We start from the raw sequence: 26,974 nt of genomic DNA, 5'->3' as shown, positions 1-26,974 counted from the left end.
CAAGTGATGAGGTCAGGCCTTGGGTTGCTGCGGGATGCTCTGCGGTGCAGGATGCCCTATACTTACATTGCCTGCGACCATGTTGGTGTTATTTATATGCGTGGGTGTGGGTGTGGGTGAGAGGTGGATGTCACAGCGTGGATAGGACGATGAGGCAGCTTTTGCAATAATGGAGAGTGTGGACCTTGGAGATGATTACGCTGAGCGCTGCTCACATTTCGTCACTATTTTCAGCAACGTACTTCCTCCTCACAATCATCTGCCCACTTTTATATTGTCGCCTTCCCACATCACTCGCCTTCTCCTTCGCCTGTTCCTCCTGCCGACAACCATTCTCTCCCCCTCCTCACTCCTTTCACTGCATAAGATCTCCTCCCCAATAATGGGCTCAATTTATCCCATGCATATTACGTTAAATTGTTGTCCCGTGCATAAATAATATAACATTAGATATTCTAATATAACATAGAAAAACTGAGATAAAACTATCATTTCTTAATTTAAAAAAAAAAATTAATACGTAGACTGACATGTTAATTAGCACAGGTCTAAAGAATTCGGCACCGTTTTTATATTGTACATGCATATATAGATATTTGTAGATGAGGGATTTATTTTCGTTCATCTGTTATCAATTGAGTTTGACCTTTTTTTTTTTTTAACCTTGACGAGTTGTGGAGGAAGAAAGGAGCCAAGTAGCTAACCCATCCCATTTATTAGCCATCCTTCTTTAGGCTTCCTTGTGACCACGCGGGCCAACAAAAAGCGTTTCCGGCCTAAGAGGAACCGTCTTAGCCCATACAATTTCGAGATAACCCAATGCCCCCTGATTCTTCGGGTCGGGACCCTAAACTCAAATTTACTTTGGTTTCCCTTCCTAAGTCACCAAAACAACAAATCACAAACAAAAATTGCATCGCCGTTTGTGAAACTGAAACCAAAAGGACTGTAGTAGTATGTGTGAATCAGGCTAAGGAATAACGGCTTCAGAAATGTAGACACCTTTAGATAGGGGGAAAACAATATATCACTGTGGTGACATCATCCCACATGAAGTGTTCAATGTCTTAGATGGAAGTATTATAGCTGTCTTAAAACTTTAATTGCTTTTGAATAAACAATGTCTATTTATAAACGGCACTCAGCATAGGATAAGGGGTAGAAAGTCTTCTTAAAGAACATGCCAAATTCATGAATCATGGCCATTACCCATTGTGTTCATTCGTAACACAAGCAAAGAAACTCCCAGTCATAGTCAAGCTCAAGCAATTCCTCATCAGATAGCAAAGGGTATTATAATAAAATCACGAGAGGGAACATGGGGAAACTCGAATAAGAAAGCCAGTCTCCAGAATCAGCGCCCTGACACAGTCTTAATGGTAATGCTACCCCAGCTATGAGCAGTTAGTTGCATGGCCTTTTTCACATGACAAGCAACCAAAGGTAAGTTCGTCACCACAAAACAACCTCCGTAAGAGAGAGAAAGCGACCCCTTTAATCCTTCACAACAACAAGAATCCATTTTCGTTCAATCTCTGGGTGAGACTGAGAGTAATGGCTTCCAATAAAGGCAACCATGGCGGCGGCAGCGGAGGAAACAGAGGAAGGTCATACGCGCTGATGCTGTTACTGGCATTTGGAGCTGCATTGCTTGGGGTTATGGTGCTTCACAAGCTCAGAGAAAGGCGTATTTACAGCCTTCTGGTGAAAGAGAAAGATCGCGATCTCCTTGCTCTTCAGCATCTCTTGCAGGTAATGACTCTCATTCCTCTGTTTCGTGTTCCTTTTTTTCTTCTGACGTGTCACTCTCTTTGTCCGACACATACGAAGCAACATGCATGTAGCAGATCTTTATCAACTTTCGTCCTCCTAATAGTCCTTACTAAGCGCTTCTAATCAGATAATTCTTTAACCCTTTTGGGATGAATTTTCAGAATTTCTAGCTCTAGGGTGAAAATAAGATCTTGGCATGTTGCGTGATTAGCTCCCTTTGAAGTTAACTGAACTGAGTTCTCCAATTATTTGCTCGGTAGTGAAGTTTTTTGTGAAGAGTTCCAACAATAATTATGGTAACTTTGGTTGTTTCAACTACACAGAAGGAAAGAGATCATACGAAAGAGATGAAGAAGAAGAATGAAGAAATGAGGGCGAAGATATACTCCCTGAGGAGTCAAAAGATGGAGCTTGACAGAAGGGTTCTGGAGATGAAATCGACGATGGATTCGCTGAAAGAAGAGCAGAGAGTGATGGAATCTGCATTCGAAGAGAAGCAGAATGAGACCAAAATGCTTCGAGAGAGAGTGAGCGATTTGGGTAGAGAAAATCCTGAATTAGCAGCTTTAAGGGAGAAATTTCAGCGGAAGGAAGCAGAGATGAGGGACTTGAAGCACCGCTTTGAAAAGGCATTTAAGAGCCGCGGAGTAAGCAGTAATAATTCAACCATCCTTCCAGAAGTAGTGTCAGAAAATGGAACAGTGGCAGCACACGAGAAAACTCAGACCGAAAATAAACAAAGGGACGAGCAATCGCATGATCAAGCTACCAAATATGAGGGTGACAAGCTTATTGCGAATGAAGATGCAAGCAAAAACCAATTGATCAAGTTTGATGCTGGAGATGAAATTCAAACGAGAGAGGGGAATAAAGATACACTGACTGAGCCGATTGAGCAAAATAAGAGGCAAGAAACTCTGCAAGTTGACGGTGGTGCCGGTGACACTACAAACGAAATGAACGAGAAAATCGGGGCTGGTGAAGAAAATGCATCAATCAGACAAGAGCAGGGAGGAAAATTTGAGAATGATACAACTGGAGGAGGTCAGGAATTCAGTTTGAAGCAATTGGAAGATAACCCCAAAATTCCTTATGATGAGAAAAGGAAACATGTCCGTATGGGTAGAACAAAGGGGAAGAGATGGGGAACGATTGTCAAGAACAGTTTACTGGGAAACAATGGGATCACCGAAAGTCATGGAGTTGTAAATATAAGAAGCAGAAAGCTTACCAGAGATCAGCGAAATGAGAAAAACAATGAAAGGGAGGAAGAGGAAATGGGCAATGACAATCCCAGCAAAAACAAAGCAGAAGAACAACTGCAGAAGCCTGGAAGCCATGACGATATACAAGATAACGGAAACCAAACAGTAAATGAGATAAGCCACCAGGTGACCGATAATGATAGTGGCGAGCGCCAAAGGAAAAAGATATTGGATGAGGACAGTCAGTCAGAAAAGGAAGAGGAAAGTGGAGTAGAACAAAGCTGGAGTAGAAGGCATGTCAACTTAACAGAAATGAACGCCGGGCGTGAAAAGCCTAGCACGCCTGATAAAGAACTTGAAGAACCAGAAGCTGCAGATGTAGAAGAAGAGAAAGATGACATCAACCGGGTTGGTGACGAAGATAAAGATGATGATTTCTCTAAGGAATCCCAGCCCGACTCAGCAGATGAGAATGAGTAAAAAGGGGAAATGCACGAGGTAGAGTTTCAGGCGGGTTTATGATGATACTATAAATTCAATTATGTCCTGTTAGGATAAAATAGCTGGTATCAAGTTTGATGTGATAAAAAACTATTAGCGCTAAATAGCATAGTGTCTTATCAAGTACATATCAGTAAACCAAGCTGCACTTCAAGAGGTTCAGGCTCTCTTTTTAAACTTGTGCAGCCTTTGCTTTGAAAATCAAAGACGCAACGGGCAAGTATACGATTCACCATCCGAGAAATATCATTTGAATAAATTAATTGTTAGTACTACTTTTTCCTTGCGAATTTGACGCAGGGGAAGAGCAATGATTCAAACTATCACTTTTACTATAGAGTCCATTTCGAGACTTACAGGATATCCTCGCAGGTCTTCTTTAAACTACATTGCAGCCGATAGAATCCGTCCAGCCAATTACTGTGCGTCAATAAATCGTTTTTCTCTCACTTAACACATCAATTTTTGTTCCAATTAACATGCTATGTCTTGGCTGAGCTTGGTAGGCTCATTTAAAACAACGCGATAAGACGACAACAGTTGTAGTTCATGTCAATGAAATTAATTTCTTACAAAAGCAGAAGTATTCGTAAATTATTAGTAGAAAACCGTCAAACATTTAGTGAATGAAATGTAGCAAATACAGTTCTGGCAAGAATCATCTTCCAAGGTTCATCATTTTCAAAGATTCATCGATGACTAGCCACATGTAGGATTGCTTGCCAGCCAACAAAACCAAGACCGGAAAAACATGGGGAAGCAGAAGTCCACGCATTCACATTATTATCAGCAACAGTTAGGACGTGTAAATATCCAAACTTCACTGCGGTGCCTCCATCAATTTCTGCAAAATCAGTACTCGTTTAACAAAGATCAACACTTTGACACCCAAATAAAACACACTTGTGCTTAACATGACACTAGATTGAAGGTACCGGAGGCCATCTAATCTAAATCAGCAACCATGAGTTCACCTCAAAATTGGTTTAGACATTAGAAAACTTCAATTATTAGCCGTGTGCAAATAGAAAAGAAAAAAGCAACTTCGTTATATGACTGCAACCAACTTTAGCTATGCAAGAATTAATTTTATGATCTTCAGTTGAACGATACAATATTAATTCACTATTAACATTTACAAGACAGTTTGCTTTACAGATCCATTCGTCCACTTATTCCTCTTGCCACTTGAAAATTTTATTAAAAACGCTAGGAGACAAGGACCATGCGAATATCCTAGCGTGGTAAATTTTGGAAAAGACAGATTTGTTTGACAGACAATAGAACAGTCACAGCAATACTCATTTATAGAGAACCACTTCGGACATACTCATGATGACAATGGTGAGAAGCCAATATGTGGTAAACTGGTAATCATAGTAGCAACCATTAGAAAATATGAACGGGAAGAGGTACCTCTTCTTTCTTGCCCTTGCCTCTAGTGAAGAACTTGTATCCACCAAAGAAGAGCAACCCCCAGCCAGATAAAGAAACAATTACAAACTGCAAGAACATAACAACGAATCCTATCAAAACAAATGCTTTGCAATTAATGTAGCATCTTCAACACATGTTTACACTCACATGCTCTTCCTTCCATTTAGATGGATTCAGCGGATCTTGCCAACAGTTAACTTTTGGGGGACCATGGTGATCTGCAATAACCAATTGAGTAAGCCATTTCACGGACAAATTGCAAAATATTGCTATACACTAAGCTACGATGCGGAAAAGCAAATTGAATACAGAGTGACGAAGATGGAACACATGTTGACTAACAATGACATATTAGGTTCGTTAACACCAGAATCTAATTTTTCCTTCTTTCAAGTGCGGTTCAACAGCATCATGCAAAGCAAAACAACAAATAGTGCTTGATAGTGCCTCAATTCCCATCAAGTTTTTATATTCTGTTCTTTATTCTTGTTTTTTTACCCATTTGCAGACACACTTCTCATTTTCCCACTTTTCAGGGAGGGAGAGGAAGATATTTCAATTTGTTTTAAATGAAATTTCAGATATGCTAAGGTTTCCCAGAGGACATTTGTTTGGGTTTCGCACTTATGCTCAAACAATTTTTTCTCATAATTTACAAAGTTTAAGCACAGTTCCGGCTCAAGTTCCTGTTTAGCTAGATTATAAAATGTAAAATCGACACTTCCCTGGTTTCGGTTCACATCATCACCCATAGAATGAATGGCCAAGGGACGGGGCTCAAAAACCCAAATTTATGCCGATTTGACCCTCAACACCAAACTTCTAATCCTCGCGGAGGCATAAAACTCGAATTAAGCTGAATGATTCAGAAAAATTCTCAGCCAGCAATGCTACGCCAATGAATAAACGGAAAAATTTGCACGATTACATAGATCGTGACCCAATGGTAAAATGGGATCAAACGGATTCATAAAATTCAAGTAAATATAAATTACCCGCGGCACCGGCGAGACCACGCTTATGGATGAGGTTGGCGGATTGAATTGGCGTTCTCGGCGATGAAATACGATTCAAAGAAGCAGCTCGACGAGCTGCAGCCGCTGCTAGAGTGGCCATTGCTTTCAGCTTGTTTTGAAACGCGATGCGAGAGACTAGGAAGGAGGGCACAATGCTTCGATTCTGGAAGACTGAAATGCCCAACTCTCAGGGCACAAAAACGACGTTGTGTTTGAAGGTGATATCGCGTCATTATGTCGTATACGAGAACCCGATATTCCCATAATGTCCACCGTCATTATTTTCAAATTTTCAAAAACATATTACTCCTTCACTTTTAAATATAATATTTTTTCTACAGTATATATAAAAATCTTATATTTAAAATCAGAAGAGTAGTATTTATATCAATAATAAATAAATAACTTAACTGGAGCTTTTTGCATTGAGAAATCAAATCCATTTCCCATATGCTTCTCTTACCCAATCATCGTTAATTAAAATAAATAAATACCCATCACCATGACCTCAACAGAAGTCATCCTTCCTTTTAGAATTATTAGCTGACGTATGTTCAAATCCTCAATTTTCCATGAAGCCAGCCAACTCTTGTAATACTTGTCAGGTGGTTAAATTTGCTCATACCATGAAAACAGATTTTATGGTTATCAGATTAATTAAAGGCTCGCCCCGCGGCTATAAAAATTTGCCTGACTCAGATTTGTTTGAGCAAAATGTCCTTTCTGACGATCTTTTTAATCCTTTGTATGGCTAGGGCCTGTCTTCTATATACGCACACATATATCTATGTCTGTATATAGCCACTCTCGTATCTTAATCTCTTATTTTGTTGGAAAAGGTTCGTAGCCTCCTCACCTGCCATCAAATAAAACACACAGCTAAATGAGGCTACCATTGTTTTCTTTCGTTTAGGTTTCCTTCTTCTCGATGAATCCCTCCAGGCCAAAAGAACTGTCAAAGATAAAGATATGTCCCATAAAATACATTGCATCTCTGTTTTGGATTTCATAAAGAAATTACACAATATTTGTGTGTGTGTGTATAGAGATGTATCATATTTCTTTTTTATTCTCATTTCTCAACCCGACTAACAGAAACACTGATGTCAGTGCAGTGTCTTAGCAAATGGCGAGTCTCCACCTCAATATAACATCATCGTCTGGATAAGATAACCAATGGTTTCACTCCCAAACTACGGGTCTAAATTATTACATTATGGGCTAACGAAAAAACCATCTGCGGCACAAAGGACAAGAGAAGCGATTGGATTTGAGGCGTTTGGCAATCGAGATGTGGCTCCACAGCCGAACCTCAAGCTAAAACCATTGGCTTTCCATATAGTCCAAATTTAGCACCAGTCCCGGTTTCATCTCTCAGCCGTCTTCTGTGAATCTATATAAGTACCAATCCCGTCCCACTGCTAGTAAGTGTAACAGGTGAAAAAGATAAGAGGATTTAAACTGGAGTGTGAAGCAGCTTGATAATTAAATATGTGCGCAACAACAGAGGCTTGGGTTGTGGCAACCAGTGTCGGGGTTGTGGAGGCCTTGAAAGATCAAGGTTTTGGCAGGTGGAACAACGCCGTGAGGTCAATACACAAGCATGCCAAGAACCAAGTAAGATCGGCAGCTCAGGCGAAGAAACTCTCTCAGCCTTCGTCTTCGGCGGCGGCGTTATCAAAAAAGCCCAGAGATGATGAGAAGATAAACAGGTCAGAGGAGTCTCTCAGAACAGTCATGTTCTTGAGCACCTGGGGCCCCAACACCTAAATCAGAAGCTTTATATATCAGAGAGACAATCCCACACGCATGCGCGGGCACGGATGGATAATGGACCTACTGAGAAGCCACTTACCTTTCTAGTTTCTATGGGGTCAAATCGTTCACAAGCCGTTCTGGCCATGATAAGTTGATACGGCCGTTTATGTGTAATGCTTAAAGATACATATGTAAACTATAAATTTCGATTTTGATTTCTGAAGCGATGAAATCTGCTTCTTCGGAAAAAGTTTCTCTGCACATGATGTTATACGTTATAGCGTACCGTAACTTCCTTTCATCACCATACGTGGTGTAAAAAAGACATGGTACATCAATATCAATGTAAAATATGAAATTTTTGTCAACGGGGCATGAAATATGAAATGTATAATGATTCTCATTATTTATAATTAAGTTTAGATACATGCTGCTTTCTTTTTTGTGGCCAACAGATACAGCTAATTTCTAATTTTGTGCAATGTAAAAAAGACGTGCCTAATCTTTCTCATATGAAGTTGATAAAAAATTTTAGGATTCAATCCCAATTCAATAACAAATATCTCCTTTTATTTTGAAATATCACTATGAACATTTCTTAAAATATACATATAAGAATAATTTTTATTAATTAAAATAATATTACTATAAATTAATTAATTTATCCCTTCTTATGCTTGTTACTATGTTAGGATAAACAGATAACTTTATTATATCCTCTATCTAGAATTTTGCAGTGTTAGCTAGAAATACAGATATACTCATAATAGGATAAGATAAGGAGGAATCAACATTTCGTTGTTTCCTTATCCCCAAAAAAAAAAAGTTTGGTTGTTATATTTGATATTTTCTCACCAAAGGCCAAACTCCTAAGGTAAAATAAACCTTGTATTGATATTTGATGGATGTTATATTCAGTAGGGGATTGGATTTCTTCTCCCACTGCCGTGGTCCGTACCAGTCTGAAACGCGACGGCGTATTAATCTAGAAAATGACGAAATCAACAAAATTTTATAAAAAAGTAAATCATAGATATCAATTCATATAATCATAAATAGTAATCTTAGTTTAAAATTGAGTTATATATAAAAAAAATAAAATTAAATACCTTATTTTAAATTTAGATTATTGAATCTATAACTCCCTGGATCGATATTTACTTATATCATGTATGAAAGATAATTTTATACATACGATCAGAAGGCGTACTGATCTATGCTCTTAATCCGAGATGTCTTGAGGTGTTTCCATAAATGCAATCACATCCCATCCTCTATTTTATACATAATTTATCTGTAATTTCGTAAAAAAGGGGATTTAACATAAAAAGGTGCATTTATCCTGGTGAACAGAACTACTGCATATAGATCTCGAAGGTGGGTCCAGCCTCGTTTTCCTGAATTTAGGGGGTGTTTGGGAAACTCAAAACCATGGTTTCAGAAGCATTTTTCCGCAAAACGAGATAATCTCCTCCACATATTTACTTCGTAATCCGTAAAAACACTTTTAAAACCATGGTTTATCCAAACACCCCCTTAATCCATTTTTTTTTTTTTTTTTTTGACCGGACCCCCTTAATCCATTAAGGTATAAGCCAATATGGTGCCCCAGAAGCTAATCAGGAAACAAGAGGCCTGTGTGTCCCACAGTCTATTTCAGAAGGAAAACCGCGCCCAAGTTGTCTCGATATGAAGAAATTACTCTTCACTAAAGCCAGCGGTTGCAACTTACTTTACGTTATGTGACGCAGAGTGGTCCTACTAGTCTTCAACGTTGGATTGAGACACATTTCATGAGTATGAGCCTCCACTGCTCCTGATTAATAATGATTACCTACCAAAACCACCGGCTTTTCCTTGCCGCCTGAAACCACTTTACGCCCCCTGGTTTTCCCAATCTTTTGCCTATTATTCTCCCCCTTTGCCAACGCTGCTGGCATCTTTACATTTCCTTCATATAAGTAACGACCGTCTTCGCTCCATTTGCTTCATCAAATCAAAATCATCGATCGAATTCAAAACATAAATCTCGTTGTTGCCCTTCTGTTCTTCACAGAGCCAACTTACTTTATCGACTTTTGAGTGTAGTAGTTCTTAAGTCATCCCGAGATTTGCAAGATGAGTTCAGCAAGCAGAGCTTGGACTGTGGCTGCTAGTGTCGGGGTTGTGGAGGCGTTGAAGGATCAGGGCGTCTGCAGGTGGAACCACGCTTTGAGGTCAGCCCAGCAACGCATGAAAACCCATGTCAGATCCTTGTCGCAGTCCAAGAAGCTTTCTTCTTCCTCTTCTGCTATGGTTTCCGGCAGATTAAAAGACGACAAGGCAAATCAGTCAGAGGAGTCCCTAAGGAAAGTCATGTACTTAAGCTGCTGGGGTCCCAATTAGAGAAGATATTTTCGTAAAAGGAGTTGAAGTTTCGCCCCGATTAATGAAAACGGGACCTGAAATTTCTTTTTGTGGATCTTTATCGGTTGAACTAACCTCTGTGAGAGTCTGAGAGATTGATGTAAATACAAATTTTGTTATTTGGTGTAAATATATATTTTGTTGAATGAGGGATCGATGCAGTTTTAATCACGCTCCTATTTGAGTTTTGGTCAGAATTTTCTACTTTCATTGGCACGCTCTGCTCTCGGGGATTGTTATGTTAACCAACAATAACGTTTCATTTCATCGTACCCGAAGGCTGAAGCCAGTGCGTGAACTGGGAACTTTCCTTGACAAAGAAACATAGAAGACGCTTCCTTTGTGAATTTCAAATTATGGTAAACCATCCTAGAATTCCCTGAATTTTTAACTCTTGCAGTTGTAATAAGATATTATATATATTATGCTCCAATACATATGTATGTACGCAGCAATTTGTGCATGCCAAAGAGCTCAAAGTGGCGGGTAGAAGGGTAACCATTCAATCACATTCCTTGTCATTACTGAGTCCATGCACGGCGGGCGCTTTAAGAAATTACTGAGGTCTGTTACTAGAATTGAAGTCGTGTGGGTGTGGGTGTGGGTGTGTGATCCACTTTCAAAATTCAAAAGATTATAGTTTTATGTTCGTTTTTTGACTCGAAGTAGGCATCTGGGTTCCGCTTATGTGTGAATGGTATGATTTTTGTTATTTCAAAATATCATTTGCTTGCTCTTGTTAATGTTGAATAGCCAAATACTTACCAGTTCAATCATGCAGTTTAAAGAAAAAGATTGCACTGGGGTCCAGTGGTCTTCATTTTGCAAATTGAAATCTTGCCTCTTCGAAATTTATAGAGGTTCTCGGTTTATTTAATTGAATGGTGATGGGAATGCAACTACTTAAACTAAGATTTAGGGGTTTAAACCCCACAGAAGAATCAAAATAAAATATTATTGTTAAAGTTTATTTCATCGAGCCGACTATATTAATTAATGAGATAGTATAAGAAACAATCATCTCATTAATGTTTATTTTTTTGGTCAAACAGCTCATCAATAATTAACTTTATATACTTATACGTTCTTAAACTGTATGTGATGTCTAATACTTAATCATATATACAAAGAGCCTATGTATGTTATTGAAATAATGTGTAAATTATTTATTAATTTGGTCCTTATTTTTTAGAATGCAGTATATAAATAATTTAATCACATCCTAATTTTTAAACTTGATTAAAATAAACTACTCTCAAAGTTTTAAATTACACAAATAATTCTCCACCCGTGTCTGATTTACATGTTATTTTATTAGCGAAATATTCCGATTGAGGTGTATGGGCACGTGGATGAATGTTAAACACTGGCAATATGGTTCGAATTTTTTTGGCATCAAATCATTTGATGCAAATGCGAACCACAATGAAAATAAAAAAATAAAAATAAAAAGTAAATATTGTGTAGGTTCGTGGAAGAAACCAATTTCGATACTCATCAATCTAATAAAAACTTTAAACTCATCAAATTTGAATCGTTTATATCTTATTTAAATAGTTTGGATTTAATTTTTTTATTTTTATTTATTCAAAATAACTATTTTAATATGTATAGAATTTAAAATAGAGATAATCTCTTAATTGTTATTTTTATAAAAAAATATTTTTTATTTAAAAATAATTACTTAAAAATTTTAAATTTAAACTGTTCAGGTATAGAAAATTTAAATATAATGAGTTTAACGTGGTGATCATTCAAGAAATCGGATGCCCTCGTGGAAGTGACTCAATGCTCAGCAACTGTGCATCACAAGCACGTGGTCCTCCTGCCGAATATTCATCAGGCAACTTGAAAATTCCAATAACATCCTCCAGCGCATCGCCTGAGGCTAAAACCACCATCCACGACAACAGGCCTTCCCTCCCCCGGTTGTCCAATTCTTCGGCGGCTCAAGCCATCCCTTTATACAAGGAACCCTATCTCCTTCATCTGTTCCATGACACACATTACACATATCCTCTCTGTGTTTTCTATCAGTGGCTTTGTGTCATCCACAATGAGCTCAGCAAGCAGAGCTTGGGTTGTAGCGGCTAGCGTTGGAGCTGTGGAGGCCTTGAAGGATCAAGGCATTTGCAGGTGGAATTACGCTTTCCGGTCAGCTCAACAACATCTGAGAAACCATGCTCCATCCTTGTCTCAGGCCAAAAGGCTTTCCCCTTCCTCTTTTGCTATGGCTTCCTCCCGACTAAAACATGACAAGGCTGGGCTGTCTGAGCAGTCCCTCCGGACTGTCTTGTACTTGAGCTCCTGGGGTCCCAACTAGACCCCAACGCCATTAATACCCATTAATTACTTTGTCCTATAACAGAAAAGATGGGACTTCAGATTTCTTAGGCCATCTGCGGGATATTGGATCTTTTATATATAAAGTAATGAAAAATTGCTCGATTCTCTTTGGATCACACATGTAAATTTTGATGAATGCCACGTTCAGTTTCTAGTCTCTAGTCTCTTTGTATCATTGTAATTCTATCCTATATGTCGAGTTATACCACTGGCCGAAACCACATACTAATAGCCATGTCGCCTCTAGAATTTTAACAAACAAGTCCTTCAACTCAAATTTTCATTTCTCTGTAACTACATAAAAGAATTTTCTTCAATAAATACATACCTGACTCAATCACATTGGCCATTTCACTTCCTATTGTCTTTGATGCAAAACAACGACACCAAAGCATGTGTACAAATTTAGAAAAGCTCAACCGCAAGAGCGTGGACTGTGGCTGCCTGCGCCGGTATCGTAGAAAGGTCTTTGATGGAAAGAACAACTGGAGGATCATTTCCTCGATATGCCCTTACTAATTTACTAGTATAATATAAAATCGTTTGCTCACATCAGACCAATAAGCTTCCTCCAGTTTCATCAGTGATCTTCACGAAGCTGGCGGGGGGAAAACAGAGAAGTTATGTTCAGGTTCCCTATTGAAACTGTCAAATGTGGACACTATAATTAATCCAGAAGCCTCTACTTAGCTCTTCCATTTGACGCCAGGGAGCAAGGCAAGCATGAAGATATTTATGACGCAATTTTCGAGCTTCAAGAGAATTATACATGTATTTGGCCCCAAAAAAAACATAGAGAATTATATATGTAGAACCAAAAATCCAGGCAAAAGATGTCTGCGGTAAGATCTGTTTGGTGTTTTATTATTCTTTTTTGCTGTTGTGTTCATGATTATGCTGTGCGGTTGATTTGGCCCACCAAGTTTGTTAACAAGCTTTTAGAGAACTACCTACGTGATCACACGTAACTGAAACGAAAATAAGTAAAACAAAAGTGAAAGCAACCACAGCCATACAGTTGAGGAGTAAAATTTGTAAGCAATCAAGCTCCAGGAGGGCGATGGTGACAGTAGCATTGTGTGGCAAATTTAATTTTTTAAGAGTTTGAAAAGAAAGGTAGTTGGATTTGGCAGCGGATACATGTTTGATCATTGGCCAGAAAAGTTTTAATTGGAGCTTAAAGTAATTAACAAATTTAAGAATGGCTTATAACCTCAATGAGAGGACCACATATCGAGAGGAGGGGGCCGATATTATCCTGCTTGGAAAATGTTTAGATGAAATTAAAATCATAATTTTAAAAATATTTTTACGATATACGAAGTAAATATATAAAAGTGTTTGTTTTCAAACATCCCCTCGATAACACCACAAGCTGGTGATTTTCTAACATCACAGCGCATGTTGTGCTTTTTAGGCATAGCATCTAAACTATTACATCTTTTTAAGCACAAAAAGCGAATCACGAAGCCGAGAAATAAAGCGATGAAGAAGTAAATGTCAATTCAGTGCTTAAATTTCTTCTTCTTTAGTGGTTTAGATTTGAAGCCAAGTTGATTTTGTCCATATCCATTTTATTTTTGTTCTTATCCTAATTGTTTCTTTGCTTAAAAAATCAGCAAACTTAAAATCATCCCACCTATAGCTTCTTCCCCGCGTCGCTGTACAATTTTCACCACTTAAATTACGGAATATGCAGCAGGTAAATTGGCCAAAAAGTGCCCCCAAAAAATTGGTGCACCCATCGCCCATGTGAGTGAATCACCAAATTAGGAGACAAATACAGATCAATTAGAGTAGCATAGATTCTAAATAATTGTCAGCACACAAAAGCTAACCCGGAGATTCTTAAATAATAATAACAGTAATATGTCCTAAAATCGTGAGGCGAAAAATATTAAAGCAATTCACGTAACATGATATTTTTCGTACAAAGCAAATTCAGTAATTGGAGAGCATTACGTGAAATCTTAAGAGGCAGAAGCAAATGATTGCGGAGAGAGGGGAAGCAGAGGAACTGTAACAAACAGTCGGACCTCAAACGTAGAAATCAAATTCAGGAAATTGGCCACATTTGAGATCCGTCTCGGCTTGTGCAGTAATGTTCACTCACGCCAAGCCCATCCCAACCGCCTCAGCTAAGCAAGTACCTCTCTTGTAAAGGTAAGCACCACCATTTTGGACAAAACGCGGAAAAGTTGTAAATCAGATATAACGAATGGTCCTATTCAATCTTTGTTTTGCTCAGGCTGCCACTACATCAAAGCGCTTTCACAAACGCCAAAAATTCAAAAATATTACCTAGTTCAGAGCTCCGTGAGCCAGCTTTGAGACGCAGTTTCGGGCGAGGCGAGCGGAATTGAGGCTGAGAATGGAAGTGGAGAGTCAAAAATCGGGGTCTGACGGGAAGGTTTGGAGTTTTTGTAGAATGCCATTTTGGCAAACGAGCCATGCTTCTTCGTCTTCTTCTTCCACATCTTCCCTGCATAACAATGTCCATCAGCATGACCATAATCTTCAATCTGTTGATAGATCGGCTCATCATTCTTCCACGACGGTTTCGTCTGTCGCCAAGTCTCTGCTTCCCGCGAGAAGGAGGCTCCGTCTTGATCCCCCCAATAAGCTTTACTTTCCCTGTATGTATTTTTAGAATCCTGTTTGTTTATTTACTTTGGCTTCAGTTTCTGATTAGATTTGGTTCTCTTAAATTGTTCTTTGGGTAGCGTCAAGCTTTTAGGACTTTGCTTCCTCGTTCTTTCGCTCGTTTACATCGAACGGATTATTCCTAATTTTTAGAAATAATGTACCCGTTTGTGAATTATGTTCTGGTCTCTCTCCTCCTCGTCGCCGTCCATGGATTCTCCAGTTGGCAGAAACGAAAAATTTTGATAGAGCATGATGCTTAGAATTTGCAGTTGATGTTGGCTATGTCGCCTGTCTGATTTAGTGCGACTGTGTTTTGATTATGTTGAAGATGAACCGGGTAAGCAAGTTAGGAGCGCAATCGCAATTAAAAACACTTGCAAGTCACGGGTAGCATTCAAGGTGGGTAAATATTTCTCTATTTAATGTTTCTTCTTATTTTTCTAGCCTCGTCATGTTATGCATATGATCGTTTTGACGACTCGCTCTGCTGAGTCAGTCGTGCCCACGTTGACACTACGTTGGAAAACTTTTGGCTGTATTTCTTCCTGCGGAAAGGAAATACGAGGTCAGAAAAGTATCTTGACGGCTTCGACAACCGCGACGACCGGGGGAAAAATGTGTGAAACATTGGAAATATGTTGAACAACATCATCTTCCCATTTGGGTTTCTTTATGAAGGCGTTTTAGTATATTGATTTTAGTTCGCTTCCAATAACTTTCTGGTTGCTAATTCTATATACCATCTGTCACTTTAAAACATTGTGAGTGTCAACATTAACAGTGGCGTGTTGTTTTGTCATAGTTTCAAACAACTGCGCCTAAGAGTTGTTATATGCGGCCTCCTGGTGGCATACTTGCACCTGGTGAAAGTATAATCGCCACTGGTAATTTATCCTTTTACATATGTTTTAAGTTTAAACGGTATGCTTTTGTTAATCTTGAGATGGATCTTTTTGATAAGGATCAAACTTATTTGGCAGTATTTAAGTTTGTGGAGCCCCCAGAGAACAATGAGAAGCCGATTGATCAAAAGAGCAAGGTTAAGTTTAAAATCATGAGCTTAAAAGTGAAAGGAGAAATGGAGTATGTACCAGAGCTGGTAATGCATCTTAACTGTTAGTCCTTTCAGTGTCGTCTGGCATTTCTTTATAATTTTGTTCCCTCTTGTTTATTTGAGATTAAATTGAACTTCTTGTTCTGAAGTTGCTTGGGGTTTTCAGAGTTGTATATGGTATCATTGATTGAATCAGATTTTTTTAGTCGGAATCAGTTACGTATAATTTTTCGCCTCTTTCTAGGGAAAATTTAGGTCAAAACTTTGGAAATTTCCCAGAAATCAAATAAACTTAAAGAAAATGACGTCCATTCTCAGACTTCCTTAGAATTGCTAAATTCATTGTATTTCAAATATCAGTCTGAAAAAAAACTTGGGATGAGGTAGTGCACGTAAGATTCAGTATAAGTACAACAATTGAATGCGAATGCTTTTAAATGCTGAAAATTATGTCATATAATCCTATTTGCAGTTTGAAGAGCAAAGGGATCAGGTAACAGTGGAGCAAATTCTGCGTGTTGTTTTCCTGGGCCCTGAGCGTCCTAGCCCTGTAAGATATAATCCCAAATATGACCTCTACCACTTATGTCTGCAAATACAAAACTATAGAAAGATTATACATTGTTTCTGATAGGCCATGGAAAAACTTAAGCGACAACTTGCTGAGGCTGAGGCTGCATTGGAAGCACGAAAGAAGCCCCCAGAGGAGACAGGTCCAGAAAGCGTCGGGAAAGTTATTGATGAATGGGTTAGACTTGGATGCTCAGTTATCTTGCATTACCCCCCCCCCCCCAAAAAAAAACCACAAAAAAAAAAAAAATTCCCCGCCCCCCAAACAATTGGATGTTCTTTCATGCGGTGTAATTTATTGTCTGCATGTTCCTTTTGTAGAAAGAAAGAAGAGAAAGATACCTGGCACGACAGCAAGTCGAAGGCGTCAATTAACCCAGAGGGATGTTAATTTCACTTGAGCCCTTCGTTTTCGGCAGTTCTCTGTCAAAGAAGTTGAATTCGTCGGCCACTGTTCCGTCAAAGTTGGGGGTTTGAAGAGGTTATTAAAAAAGTATTTTCGATTTTTTGGGTATTGCTCTGGCATGTACGTTGTAGGCGAGTGGATTAGTACAACATGAGTGGCAGTAATTTATTGAATTTTCACGTAATCTCTTGTAATTTGTGGATAGATTGTATCATTGTATTCTTCAGATGAAATTGTCCATCTCGGCAGACTGATTATTAGTTTCATGCCATGTAACGTGGCCATGTGGGTAGTTTTATCTGCAAAAATATCCATATTGGAAGTCAGCTTCTAACTATCATTTGGAATGAAGGATGAATGCTATTTTGGAGTGAAATAGGTCTCCTTAGGTTGATTTTATGGAGAGTATCCTCTTTCTCTACTGATGATTTGGGAGAACAGCCCGTCGTCAATTTCGTCATCTGGCAAATTGAAATTTTTTATTAATTTATATGGTAATATATTATAAATAAAAAAATTGTTATATTTTAATATGAAGATAAAAAGTGGTATATAAAATTTTATTTTGCTCTGCGAAGTTCAGAGACCTATTTTTTAATCAAATTCCGTCTTTTTTCTCAAATGTACATGATTTACTTCCTCAAGATTCACGAACGGGGGTCACTGTAAAGCGAGCATATCTGTAGTTCCTTTAATACTAACAAGTATAAAAGGGCATCAAGTGGGGAACCTGAGGTGGAAGTCCCATCATGGATAATTGAGAAAATATGCCAATCTAGAAGACGGGGAATAAATAAAGGCGCAGGAGGAGAGAATCAGCAAACTGGCATCGTCTTTCATGCTCTCAACTATAATTAATAAATTAAAATAACATTATCGGTATTGCTGCAAATGATAAGGAGGTTCCCATCAGATTACGCTTTTGATGGCTTCAAGACATCTGTTCGCATTCCCATGTGTGTTGCTTTAATCTTAAATTAAGCTTGGTAGGAACACCAATAATACACTTCATTCTTGGCTAGTCTGGTTCTGAGGTCGTAATCATACTTGAGCAGGTCACTTTATTTGTGGCACTCTGAACAAGTTTATTTAAAGAGGACTGGTAAACTTGGTGACACATTCGTCAAAGAATTGGCACTTTCATGGGATCTTCCCATACCACACGCATCCCCAAGAGAACCTTGTGATTTTTAACTACAGTTACGCATACCAGAAAGAATTGAGGAGAGATTTAAAAGGTAGCTGCCCGCTCAATGTTTAAACCGCACATATCTTCAGGTTGTGGGACGAAATAAGATGGTGAGTGGCAGATCAAGGAGCCAAATAGGTCGTTGCTTGCTTTCGCCAAAAACATAACTTTGATGGTAAAACCAAGCATACTCATTGTAATGAATCAGATTGACATATGCGCTGTCCTGTTTCTCTCTTTTTCTTGCTTTCCCCCATTATGTTCCTCATATTTTGTACTCTGTGACGAGTATCTAATATATACACACAGCAATTCTGTTCCCTGGCGCGTAGTGATAGAGGAAAGGGAGTTGGCACATGACCCGGTATTGGGCCCTCACCTCTGCCGTGCACACGTGCTTGTGCTGCCAAAGCAACAGTTATACTTTTAATATAAAAGCGATATAAAAACGAATTGGCTAAGATATTTATCTATAATAAATATACATTATCTTTTTTTAAACATTTTTACTAATCATAAGCAGAATTATTATTTGATAAAATATTTAACATGTATAACTATTACATGATTATATTAGAAAAAATGAATATGAGGATAGAATTAATTGATATCTTATATTTAAGACTAAATTAAATATCAAATTAATTTTTATATTAAAATTAAAATCAATTATACGTGTCATCATCGTAATCTATTGGAGATGGGGGCTGGGGGGGGATCATACATTATAAATAATCCAAGCTGTACATTTAGAAGATCCTGTGTACCTATAGACTATGGTTGTATAATTGACCCCACTCTTCAAAATGGACATTTCTCCTTGAATATCATAAGGTTAGGATCTCGGAAGTTTTTACCTTAGATGTGGAGGCATTCAAGAGTTTTTTTTTTTTTAATTTAATAAGGTCTTAAAAGTATTAAAATAGGAGTGATGTTGTCCAACCCTAATAGTAAGTTACTAGACTAATGCCTGTCACGTTGGATCTTATCATGCCATATTTGATTCTTTGTGACATATTTTTGTCCTGCAAAATTTTGCGAAAAAGTAATGTTATCCGGTAGGTGTTAGAAAAGGAACAATATCACCTAAATTTAACAGCCAAATGAAAAAAAATAAATGTTAATTTTGTTCTATATCAGGATTGTCAGCCAATTACGGAGGTGTTATTTGGGACAAGGAGGGTAGATGATCAACTGGCTTTAAATGCAAACTCATGAAGATTCCACCTACCATAACAAAATGAATTGGTAATCATCCATGGCCTAAACCCCTGTTGGCCCAAAGGTCATAAATTTGTTTTTTTTAATTTTCTAATTGTACTGAAGCCTTGAACTTAATTATTTTAGATAGAGGCTTTGGCATATCTCACTCTTTTTGAGACATTATTGAGGATACTAGGTCGATATTTTATAGGAATTGACAAGTTCTAGGTAACCACACTTTTAAAGAAAGTTTAAGTTTTGCTGTTTTTTTTTTTTTTTGTTGCTAAGTCTTCTCATCCATTGGGGGAACATTATTGTACACTTAATCAGCCTGTACCTCTTGGATTTTAAAAAAAGGAGATTGATGAGGGGTTTTAGGTTACCTTTTGTTGTTTTGATTTGTTTTAGTTGAATACAGTTTCTATTTTAAAAAAAAGGATTATCAACAGTCCTTTTTTTTTTCTGGGTTTTACTATTAAATTTGAGCAACATTACTTCTCTTTTGGCATTTTGAAAAGCTTTTCGCAACAGAAATAACCAAAGAAAGTAACACAGTCATGTCCGCATGAAAATCATATGTGGCATAAGGTCTGATATTACATGTGTCCGATTGGTTATGGCTAGAGTAGGGCAACATTGCTCTTATTTTAATACTTTCATAATGATATTAAATTAAAGAAAGATTTAAATACCCATAACTTTCACGCATAACAAAGCTATAACCTAACTACATACTACTCATAGTTTTTATTATAAAAGCTAGACAACTAATTTAAAAAGATTAAAAAATTTGTTAAATTGATTAACTGAAATAAATGTGTGTTAACTTTTTTAAACTCCTCTCTTGATTCATGTGTATTAGAACTGCTAGTATTTCTTGGTAAGAACTTCTTATAATTAATGGAGGTATTCTTTAAAAAAAAAATTTCAGAGATAAAATAGACTCTAAATCTAATCGCAACTAATTTTTATATCTTTTACATTAAAAATTAGAAGTAGTATTGTAGTTTTTTCTGGGTACAATTGTATTGTACTTGGTTCAAGCAACCAGGAATAAAAGCTCAACAGTGATAAACGAGGGGCTGACGGAGCTCGTTGCACGCGTGTTCGTATTCATCCTTTAGGAGCGGAACAGAACCATTGGGCTCTCCAATGAAACTAACGGCTCATCGAAGACACAGCTTTTAAGCCGAAAAGGTAAAGGAAGAGAAACCAGTGGCTGTCTCTCCTTGTCCACTAGATTCCAACACGTATGAGGAGCTTGCAGCCCCGTATCTTGTTCCTGGTTTTGGAATTCTACGTGTATGATCTCCCTTGCACGTTAGCCAAAGCAAGCAGGATCAAGCCCCTCCTTAGGTTATATACCCATTTTCATAAATTTTTTTTCAGGTCCATTTATAAATTATCTTATTAAATTTTTCATATGAATGAGCTATTTTATCTTTGATTAATTATAGTATATATAATTATTTTCTTTAAAAGTGTATATATTAAATATAAATAAAATTAAAAAGTTAATATATTTTAAAGAAGAGTTGCATTTTAAGATTTTTAGTATGTATAAAATAAATGTTGAAAATTCTCTATAAATAGTAACATACGAGTCTATTCAGTTTCAGTCATCATTTCTTTTCCCTTTTTTAACTTCTTATCATGACTCCCTGTGCTCATCTCCATCTCAATCATTTCATTACATCCACTTCCATATAAGATATACTGTGATTTTCTAGATTTGACCCCCCCCAAAAACAACTAATTATAATTGCGTATTTTGCTTTTGTTAAAAAGTAGCACTTGCTCATAGCTTTGTTTGCCGAATTAATCGTACTTGTGCTGATTTGGGGAAATTTATAAATCATTGTATAATTGACTTGACAATTGACATAGTTAACATCCCCACGACCCACGTGAATGCACGTGACTCTCATCCCCCACCCATCTCAGAGGTTAAGAAGCCCAACCCGCAGGCTTCCACGAGTCACTTTGGCATCCCTGACTCATCAAAGTCCTTTAACATCAGAAAGACGAAATTACCCCTACAGTGAAATGGCGATAAGAGTCACGTATACGCGGACATAATAATGGAGGGGGACCTCGGCCCGGCCCAAATAATGAATAATGGAGTACACAAAAAACAAATGAATAATGGAGTGGGGCCCAGAGGCAGAAGAAAATAGGTTAGGTGTGGGGAGTGAGGTACGGATGAGTCACCGTCGTTCCTTCGGATAAGCTCGCCATCTGTCTCCTCACACCCGCCATTTATTCTCTCATATTCTCACGGTATCTCATCAACCTGCGCCCAGTCCACGGGTCCATTAAGTTTGATATATCGAGATGATTTCCCGATAATCTCGTCCTTGGAAGCATCGACAACTCCGAAAGCACAATGGCCCCACCACTCGTTATCCTAATCCTGGAGCCACCTCAACCTTTGCTAATTGCTGCTGCTGCTTTATCATTCCTCATCTCCTCTCTATAAAGGACAGCGCCTGCACCCTCTTCTCCCACGCTCAATCTTCCAATTCTGAAACACTATTCTCCCACGTTACCGAGTTATTTTCGTGAAGAAATCTTAACAAAGCCAAATATGAGTTACCTAAGCCGTGTATGGATGGCCGCGACGGTGGGCGTAGCTCAGGGCCACACGGACCCCGGCCACAAGTGCAAGACCGGCCTCAAGTCCATTCAACAAAACCGCAGAAAGTTGTTCTCCGCCGGAGATTCGTCGGATCTTAGACCTTTGTCTGGCATGATGGGATCGGATGTTCCCAGACCCATGGAGAACAGTGATGTCGATCCCCGACAAAGGCAAGCCGACGATTCTCTTCGGAAAGTTATGTACTTAAACTGTTGGGGTCAGGGCTGACCCGTGGCGCGAAGGTCGCCGGAGATGATATATGTTGATAGAGATCTGATCCGGATCGTGCTGATGGGTACCGATCGGGTCAAATAGAGGGGTTGACCGACTTTGGTCTGGATGAATGGTTGCTGGATTTAAACTCTAAAGTTGAACTGTAATAGTTTGGCCCCAAAAAAGTCGGACTGTGTAATAGTTGGGGGAAGCTTGATCTTGTAGGTTGTAAAGCTTGATCTTGTAAATTGTGATTCCTCCGACTAGAGACTGACCTTTTGTGGATAAGTTACTTGTAATCTTATGCACGCCCTTCTCCCTTTTCACTCGTCCTCTCCCTCTTCTCCGCGTAGCACTCCGTCTCCCCCACGATGAATACTCTGTAGAGCAGACCTCCACGGTTGAATAACCTCCCTCTGTTCCCCTCTCCGTCGCTGGAGACGGCGTTGCCCAATTCATTGGCGCGTTTCTTTGTGGATTGGGTCTTCAAGCAATTTCTTGTTGCTACCCGGACAAAATAGCATCGTGAATCTATCTATTATTCTTTATTTGCCAAGAGAGGGTGCCTGTTGCAGAATTAGATGTCCAAAAATTCATTCTCCGGAGCTCAAATGCATATATAACTAATGGTATCAAGTTTCCTAAATCCTTGTGGAAGTTTCGGCCAAAAAATATTATCGTGAAGTGGCTTGTTTCAAGAATAAAAATTTTCTGCACATTCCCGGGGCTTCTTGAAGCCCGGAAACACCATCTTTGTCCCTGTGCTATACTTCACTTTCAGGAATTAAAAAAAAAAACGAGAGATATATCAGTTTGAGGCCGCAATGAGAGAAAAAATCATCCCAATGGAATCCCTCTGCATAAAATTAGTTCAAAAGAATCGGTGTTACCCCGGTCAACAAAAGAAAATAGTTTATAGTCCAGTATCTCTACTCTCTTCAAACCCTTAGCCTTAACCGTCTAAATCAATCAAATTTAGATGATAAAAGTTTAATATTTGGAAAAAATAATTAAGGTGCCAATAACTCTATTCAGTGGAAAAGCAGAGGCGAGGAATAGAGAATCCGATTAAAATAGTTTGAAGCATGAGAATGAATCGAAAGGCGGTGAATTCAACCTGGCAATCCAGTTCCCAATTCAATCTGGACATTTAACTGGACTAGACTAGCAACCAAATGACTCAAAAACTACTAAACAATATAATTAAATTGCTCATTTTAACCAGTCACCATTTTATGGAAAGAGAGATAGATGCCTTGACAGCATAAACCAGAAGGACGAGAAGAAAAGTGACAAAGGTCATCTTTCGGGAAGAAACAAATCACAAAATTAGAAACCAAAGGCACAAAATTCGAGCCACCATAAAACGCAGAAATTAATAAGAGTCGCTTACATCCGGCAGATGCAGCTCACTTCCCTGGCATGCACCCCCTCCAACCTTCGCCTTCTTCTCCAGGGGCCACTTAAAGATTCGGAACAAGGTCTGGTTTATGGGTTGAAGGGCTCCGTTTACAGTCAATGTGAAGAAAAATCAAGCGATCCAAGAGTGTTCGAACTGGTGAGGTTGTTTGTTTTTTAATTATGGAATGTTTAAAGTAGTTTTTTTGGAAGTGATTTTAGGAGAATTCAACATGTGAGGAGTTTTAAGTGCTTTTTGGGTCTCCAAACACCTCCTACACTGATGATTGGAAAATTATTCAATACTTCAACAATATCATGTTATTAATATCATCCCTAGTAAAATCAGTTCAAACACTGAAAGAGAAGATAAGAAAATATTATCTGTACATGGAAAAATAAATGGTGATGAATATTGATCTATTGAACTGAAACAATTTTCATATGATTGATCATAAAAGAATAATTTTACACGACAACTTCTCCTCATATAACCCACCGACATATTGATGCGTTCATATGCTAACGTATTGACCGGTCAGGCAAGATGAACTAAAAGTTCTCCTGGCGAAAAAAAATCGCCACAAGCCAAAAAACATTCTTCAGATTTTCTAATAAGCAGGAGTCCAAGACAGCTGTCAAATAATGCAATAGAGCGGTTGCTTTCTGTTCCTCTGTATGTTAATCATAGCTTTGGCATAATCCAAATGCTTTGAAGCTTTAATGCGTCATCTTCTCCATGCAGAATCCGGAAGGGGCACTCTCTGCTTTTGCCTGTCACTTGTTTATAGCTGGTGTTAGTACGAGCGCGTTTTGTTTATGAATAAGATAAGCAGATTGATCTGTGCTATGTTATTCTCAATGGGTCGCAATGGTTAAATATTTGCTCTGATTAGTGATTAGTGGGATCTGCCCTATGAAATGCTGTGTTTATGGGGACGGAGGAAAAATGCGAAAAATCAAGTTCTCGTCATCATAAAATTTATGCAACGAGTACATGACTTCGGTCGAAGAGGTACATTGATCGTGCCTCTCATTTCTTGATTTTCTTCGTGTGCTCAGAGATATGTATTGATCGTCCCCACACGACGACGCAGAGAGTCAGAATCTATATTTTCATTATCTGGAATCTTATTTTCATTATAGGAACAAACCTGGAACATACCATTGGGAAGTGATTCAGTAATTAAACCCTCATGATTTTATTTCTATTGCAGTTAAAACCCCTTTCCCGTATTCACTAATGTATGTGGAGTGATATTAGAAACCCGCTTTTTCTCTCTCTTTTTTCACAAAAATGTATGTAAGTTTCTCAAAGACACCGTCCACGGTTAGAAATCCGCATCCAATAATCAAATGTATATAGGAGTCGAACTACTACGGAATACGAGTAAATAAGGCATAATAACAAGTATAACCAGCCGATGAAAATATGATAGCCCCATAGGAATTTAGTGCTGTTATTTAACTCCAATCTCGTGGGACAAACAAGAGAAGAAGCTGATGACAACACGAAAATTTCTGAGTTTTTCAGACCCTGATCCAATTTGTAAGGAGCAGGGTATAGTTAAACTCAAGACAAGAGAACAAAAAACAGACACATGTTAAACAGGCAATGATAGCAAGAAATAGAAGACATTTCCAAAAGGGTAACACCTCAGTTAAACCTGTTTATGTCATTGGAAATGCAGCAACACCAAGTAGGTTCTCCCTGAAAACAGGGACTTGGATACACTGCAGCCTCGGACAAGTTGGATTGTAATAAAATCATCGGTGAAAAGCAAAAGGATTGCTCCAAAGAATTCATGGAAACGAATTTCTGAAGGAGATTAAATCGTATTAATTATAAACCGCATAGGAAGAAATACTAATTCAAAAGAAATAGCACGAAACGTTACAACCCCAACATTCATATTTTCTCCAGCAATATCGACGCAGACACAATGGAAAACATAAAGAATAGTAAACATTTACAATATAGCATGCCTCAGTCAAATCCATTAATGTCATATGAATGTAGCTTCCCCAAGAAGGTTCCCCCTGTAAAACAGGGACTTGGATCCACAACACCTCAACAAGCTGGATTAAATCATCACAGGCAATCATTATAAAGGCTTACCTTAGACAGTTAAGTATTAGTAAATTAATTTAGGTTATAACAAAAATAAGATGTTATGTAACATAACACATCCACTGCATTTCGATAATATTCGAGGCTCAGATTATAAAACAGCTCTATCAATCACAGATTCTCAGAAGCAGAACTGGCATTTCAAGCTGATTAATTATCATCACAGCCAACAACTGAAATGCAAATCAAAGTAATATGAGTAAACCGTCGATCAAACTAGACTATAGGAAAACATAAATATTAAAAAGTGGCTCATATCAAGAAATTCAACCATTTTCCTTTTATGCTTCATCGATGACTCTCAGAAGCGCGGATAATATATAATCATTGCCATATCTTTGAGGTAAAAGACAGAGTTTATGAGGACACCAGCCATCTAGCGGAAATTTTTAGAGGCACAAATATTGAAAAATTAAACCCCCACGTGAATACCGCCAATTCAATCTGCGCCTCTAGGACTAGCTTTATTTTCATAGCACATTCGCTTGAAAATAAGCCAAAGGTGTAGTGAGGCATTTTCCGCAGCCCATGCACACAGACAACTAGAAAGTGACAGGAAGGAGGAATGTTGCCGTTGCTTTGACACAGATCAGCCATGAAGAAGGAGGCTAAACTGCAACACGAACGGCTACATCTGGCACGTGCTTTGGGGCATTCGCATCACAGATCTCAGGGAAGCCCGGGAGGCATCGTGCGAGAATCTAATACTGAACCTAGCATACTTACCTTCGCGTTGCCCAAACCCTAGAAGCTCCCAGCAGCCAATCCATATGGGAGACGGAGCGCATATGAGATTTTATAGGCGCGCCAAACTGAAACCCTAGACCAAAGTCTCCTCTGCCGCCTATCCGAGAAAGTACATATTTTTATAATATGAATGAAAATAAATAATTTACCGTGGAAGAAAATATTAACAACACAAAAATGTTTATTAAAAAAATATTATTAGTTATATTCTAACTAAATTGTAAATCAGTTAATTTGTCATATTTCTGGTCAAAAAAATATGTTATATTTCAAATTATGAAAATAAATGAATTATCACGAATAAAATTTTAATATATAGGGAAAAAAATTATTTGTT

The 26,974-nt window shown here is 38.2% G+C and overlaps 7 protein-coding genes and 6 non-coding genes across 14 annotated transcripts; 6 read left to right on the top strand and 7 right to left on the bottom strand.

Annotated features, from left to right (window-relative positions):
- The first annotated feature begins 1,227 nt into the window (after nucleotides 1–1,227).
- On the top strand, nucleotides 1,228–3,706 carry LOC114720120 (glutamic acid-rich protein-like). Its single transcript, XM_028905731.1, has 2 exons — nucleotides 1,228–1,752; nucleotides 2,097–3,706. The coding sequence occupies exons 1-2, from the start codon at nucleotides 1,555–1,557 to the stop codon at nucleotides 3,456–3,458; spliced, it is 1,560 nt and encodes a 519-aa protein (XP_028761564.1). The 5' UTR covers nucleotides 1,228–1,554; the 3' UTR covers nucleotides 3,459–3,706.
- A 235-nt stretch (nucleotides 3,707–3,941) lies between these two features.
- On the bottom strand, nucleotides 3,942–6,109 carry LOC114720125 (uncharacterized). The gene is made up of 4 exons (XM_028905739.1): nucleotides 5,912–6,109; nucleotides 5,064–5,134; nucleotides 4,896–4,982; nucleotides 3,942–4,323 (listed from the first exon to the last, which is right to left on the bottom strand). Exons 1-4 carry the CDS (start codon nucleotides 6,030–6,032, stop codon nucleotides 4,300–4,302), a joined length of 303 nt encoding a protein of 100 aa, XP_028761572.1. The 5' UTR covers nucleotides 6,033–6,109; the 3' UTR covers nucleotides 3,942–4,299.
- A 1,267-nt stretch (nucleotides 6,110–7,376) lies between these two features.
- On the top strand, nucleotides 7,377–7,940 carry LOC114720127 (uncharacterized). Its single transcript, XM_028905741.1, has one exon. It carries the CDS (start codon nucleotides 7,424–7,426, stop codon nucleotides 7,700–7,702), a length of 279 nt encoding a protein of 92 aa, XP_028761574.1. The 5' UTR covers nucleotides 7,377–7,423; the 3' UTR covers nucleotides 7,703–7,940.
- A 1,688-nt stretch (nucleotides 7,941–9,628) lies between these two features.
- On the top strand, nucleotides 9,629–10,267 carry LOC114720129 (uncharacterized). Its single transcript, XM_028905742.1, has one exon. It carries the CDS (start codon nucleotides 9,809–9,811, stop codon nucleotides 10,073–10,075), a length of 267 nt encoding a protein of 88 aa, XP_028761575.1. The 5' UTR covers nucleotides 9,629–9,808; the 3' UTR covers nucleotides 10,076–10,267.
- A 1,128-nt stretch (nucleotides 10,268–11,395) lies between these two features.
- LOC114720122 (vesicle-associated protein 4-2) lies at nucleotides 11,396–17,494 on the top strand. 2 transcript variants are annotated; one of them, XM_028905735.1, is made up of 8 exons: nucleotides 11,396–11,401; nucleotides 14,768–15,078; nucleotides 15,417–15,487; nucleotides 15,891–15,972; nucleotides 16,069–16,187; nucleotides 16,615–16,692; nucleotides 16,777–16,890; nucleotides 17,034–17,277. In XM_028905735.1, the coding sequence occupies exons 2-8, from the start codon at nucleotides 14,814–14,816 to the stop codon at nucleotides 17,085–17,087; spliced, it is 783 nt and encodes a 260-aa protein (XP_028761568.1). In that variant the 5' UTR covers nucleotides 11,396–11,401; nucleotides 14,768–14,813; the 3' UTR covers nucleotides 17,088–17,277. The 2 variants fall into 2 exon arrangements, with proteins under 2 accessions (XP_028761568.1, XP_028761567.1); XM_028905734.1 differs by lacking the exon at nucleotides 11,396–11,401 and adding an exon at nucleotides 14,446–14,605 and having other exon boundaries at nucleotides 14,691–15,078; nucleotides 17,034–17,494.
- On the top strand, nucleotides 12,019–12,571 carry LOC114720124 (uncharacterized). Its single transcript, XM_028905738.1, has one exon. The coding sequence runs from the start codon at nucleotides 12,093–12,095 to the stop codon at nucleotides 12,417–12,419; it is 327 nt and encodes a 108-aa protein (XP_028761571.1). The 5' UTR covers nucleotides 12,019–12,092; the 3' UTR covers nucleotides 12,420–12,571.
- A 4,519-nt stretch (nucleotides 17,495–22,013) lies between the features above and the next one.
- Nucleotides 22,014–22,687, top strand: LOC114720126 (uncharacterized). Its single transcript, XM_028905740.1, has one exon. It carries the CDS (start codon nucleotides 22,098–22,100, stop codon nucleotides 22,374–22,376), a length of 279 nt encoding a protein of 92 aa, XP_028761573.1. The 5' UTR covers nucleotides 22,014–22,097; the 3' UTR covers nucleotides 22,377–22,687.
- A 2,519-nt stretch (nucleotides 22,688–25,206) lies between these two features.
- Nucleotides 25,207–25,314, bottom strand: LOC114720178 (small nucleolar RNA snoR97). Its single transcript, XR_003737959.1, has one exon. It is a non-coding gene; the product is annotated as a small nucleolar RNA snoR97 (small nucleolar RNA).
- A 99-nt stretch (nucleotides 25,315–25,413) lies between these two features.
- On the bottom strand, nucleotides 25,414–25,534 carry LOC114720177 (small nucleolar RNA Z278). The gene has a single exon (XR_003737958.1). It is a non-coding gene; the product is annotated as a small nucleolar RNA Z278 (small nucleolar RNA).
- A 209-nt stretch (nucleotides 25,535–25,743) lies between these two features.
- On the bottom strand, nucleotides 25,744–25,859 carry LOC114720176 (small nucleolar RNA Z278). The gene has a single exon (XR_003737957.1). It is a non-coding gene; the product is annotated as a small nucleolar RNA Z278 (small nucleolar RNA).
- A 110-nt stretch (nucleotides 25,860–25,969) lies between these two features.
- Nucleotides 25,970–26,062, bottom strand: LOC114720174 (small nucleolar RNA Z223). Its single transcript, XR_003737955.1, has one exon. It is a non-coding gene; the product is annotated as a small nucleolar RNA Z223 (small nucleolar RNA).
- A 76-nt stretch (nucleotides 26,063–26,138) lies between these two features.
- LOC114720179 (small nucleolar RNA U36a) lies at nucleotides 26,139–26,223 on the bottom strand. The gene has a single exon (XR_003737960.1). It is a non-coding gene; the product is annotated as a small nucleolar RNA U36a (small nucleolar RNA).
- Nucleotides 26,224–26,453: 230 nt separating this feature from the next.
- Nucleotides 26,454–26,587, bottom strand: LOC114720175 (small nucleolar RNA snoR134). The gene has a single exon (XR_003737956.1). It is a non-coding gene; the product is annotated as a small nucleolar RNA snoR134 (small nucleolar RNA).
- Between the last annotated feature and the right edge of the window lie 387 nt (nucleotides 26,588–26,974).

Source organism: Neltuma alba, unplaced genomic scaffold (genome assembly GCF_004799145.2).
Source record: "Neltuma alba isolate B1F8T4 unplaced genomic scaffold, ASM479914v2 tig00011968_pilon, whole genome shotgun sequence".
NCBI lineage: Eukaryota > Viridiplantae > Streptophyta > Magnoliopsida > Fabales > Fabaceae > Neltuma > Neltuma alba.
This window is presented reverse-complemented; position numbering and strand designations above follow the sequence as displayed.

Coding starts and splice junctions, on each gene's coding strand:
- LOC114720120 (XM_028905731.1), top strand. CDS start 1,555: ATGGCTTCCAATAAAGGCAACCATGGCGGCGGCAGCGGAGGAAACAGA. Junction 1,753..2,096: donor CTCTTCAGCATCTCTTGCAG/GTAATGACTCTC, acceptor TCAACTACACAG/AAGGAAAGAGATCATACGAA.
- LOC114720125 (XM_028905739.1), bottom strand. CDS start 6,032: ATGGCCACTCTAGCAGCGGCTGCAGCTCGTCGAGCTGCTTCTTTGAAT. Junction 5,135..5,911: donor TGGTCTCGCCGGTGCCGCGG/GTAATTTATATT, acceptor TGGTTATTGCAG/ATCACCATGGTCCCCCAAAA. Junction 4,324..4,895: donor GCAAGGGCAAGAAAGAAGAG/GTACCTCTTCCC, acceptor CTGATTTTGCAG/AAATTGATGGAGGCACCGCA.
- LOC114720127 (XM_028905741.1), top strand. CDS start 7,424: ATGTGCGCAACAACAGAGGCTTGGGTTGTGGCAACCAGTGTCGGGGTT.
- LOC114720129 (XM_028905742.1), top strand. CDS start 9,809: ATGAGTTCAGCAAGCAGAGCTTGGACTGTGGCTGCTAGTGTCGGGGTT.
- LOC114720124 (XM_028905738.1), top strand. CDS start 12,093: ATGACACACATTACACATATCCTCTCTGTGTTTTCTATCAGTGGCTTT.
- LOC114720122 (XM_028905734.1), top strand. CDS start 14,814: ATGGAAGTGGAGAGTCAAAAATCGGGGTCTGACGGGAAGGTTTGGAGT. Junction 16,188..16,614: donor TGGAGTATGTACCAGAGCTG/GTAATGCATCTT, acceptor TCCTATTTGCAG/TTTGAAGAGCAAAGGGATCA. Junction 16,891..17,033: donor GGAAAGTTATTGATGAATGG/GTTAGACTTGGA, acceptor TTCCTTTTGTAG/AAAGAAAGAAGAGAAAGATA.
- LOC114720126 (XM_028905740.1), top strand. CDS start 22,098: ATGAGTTACCTAAGCCGTGTATGGATGGCCGCGACGGTGGGCGTAGCT.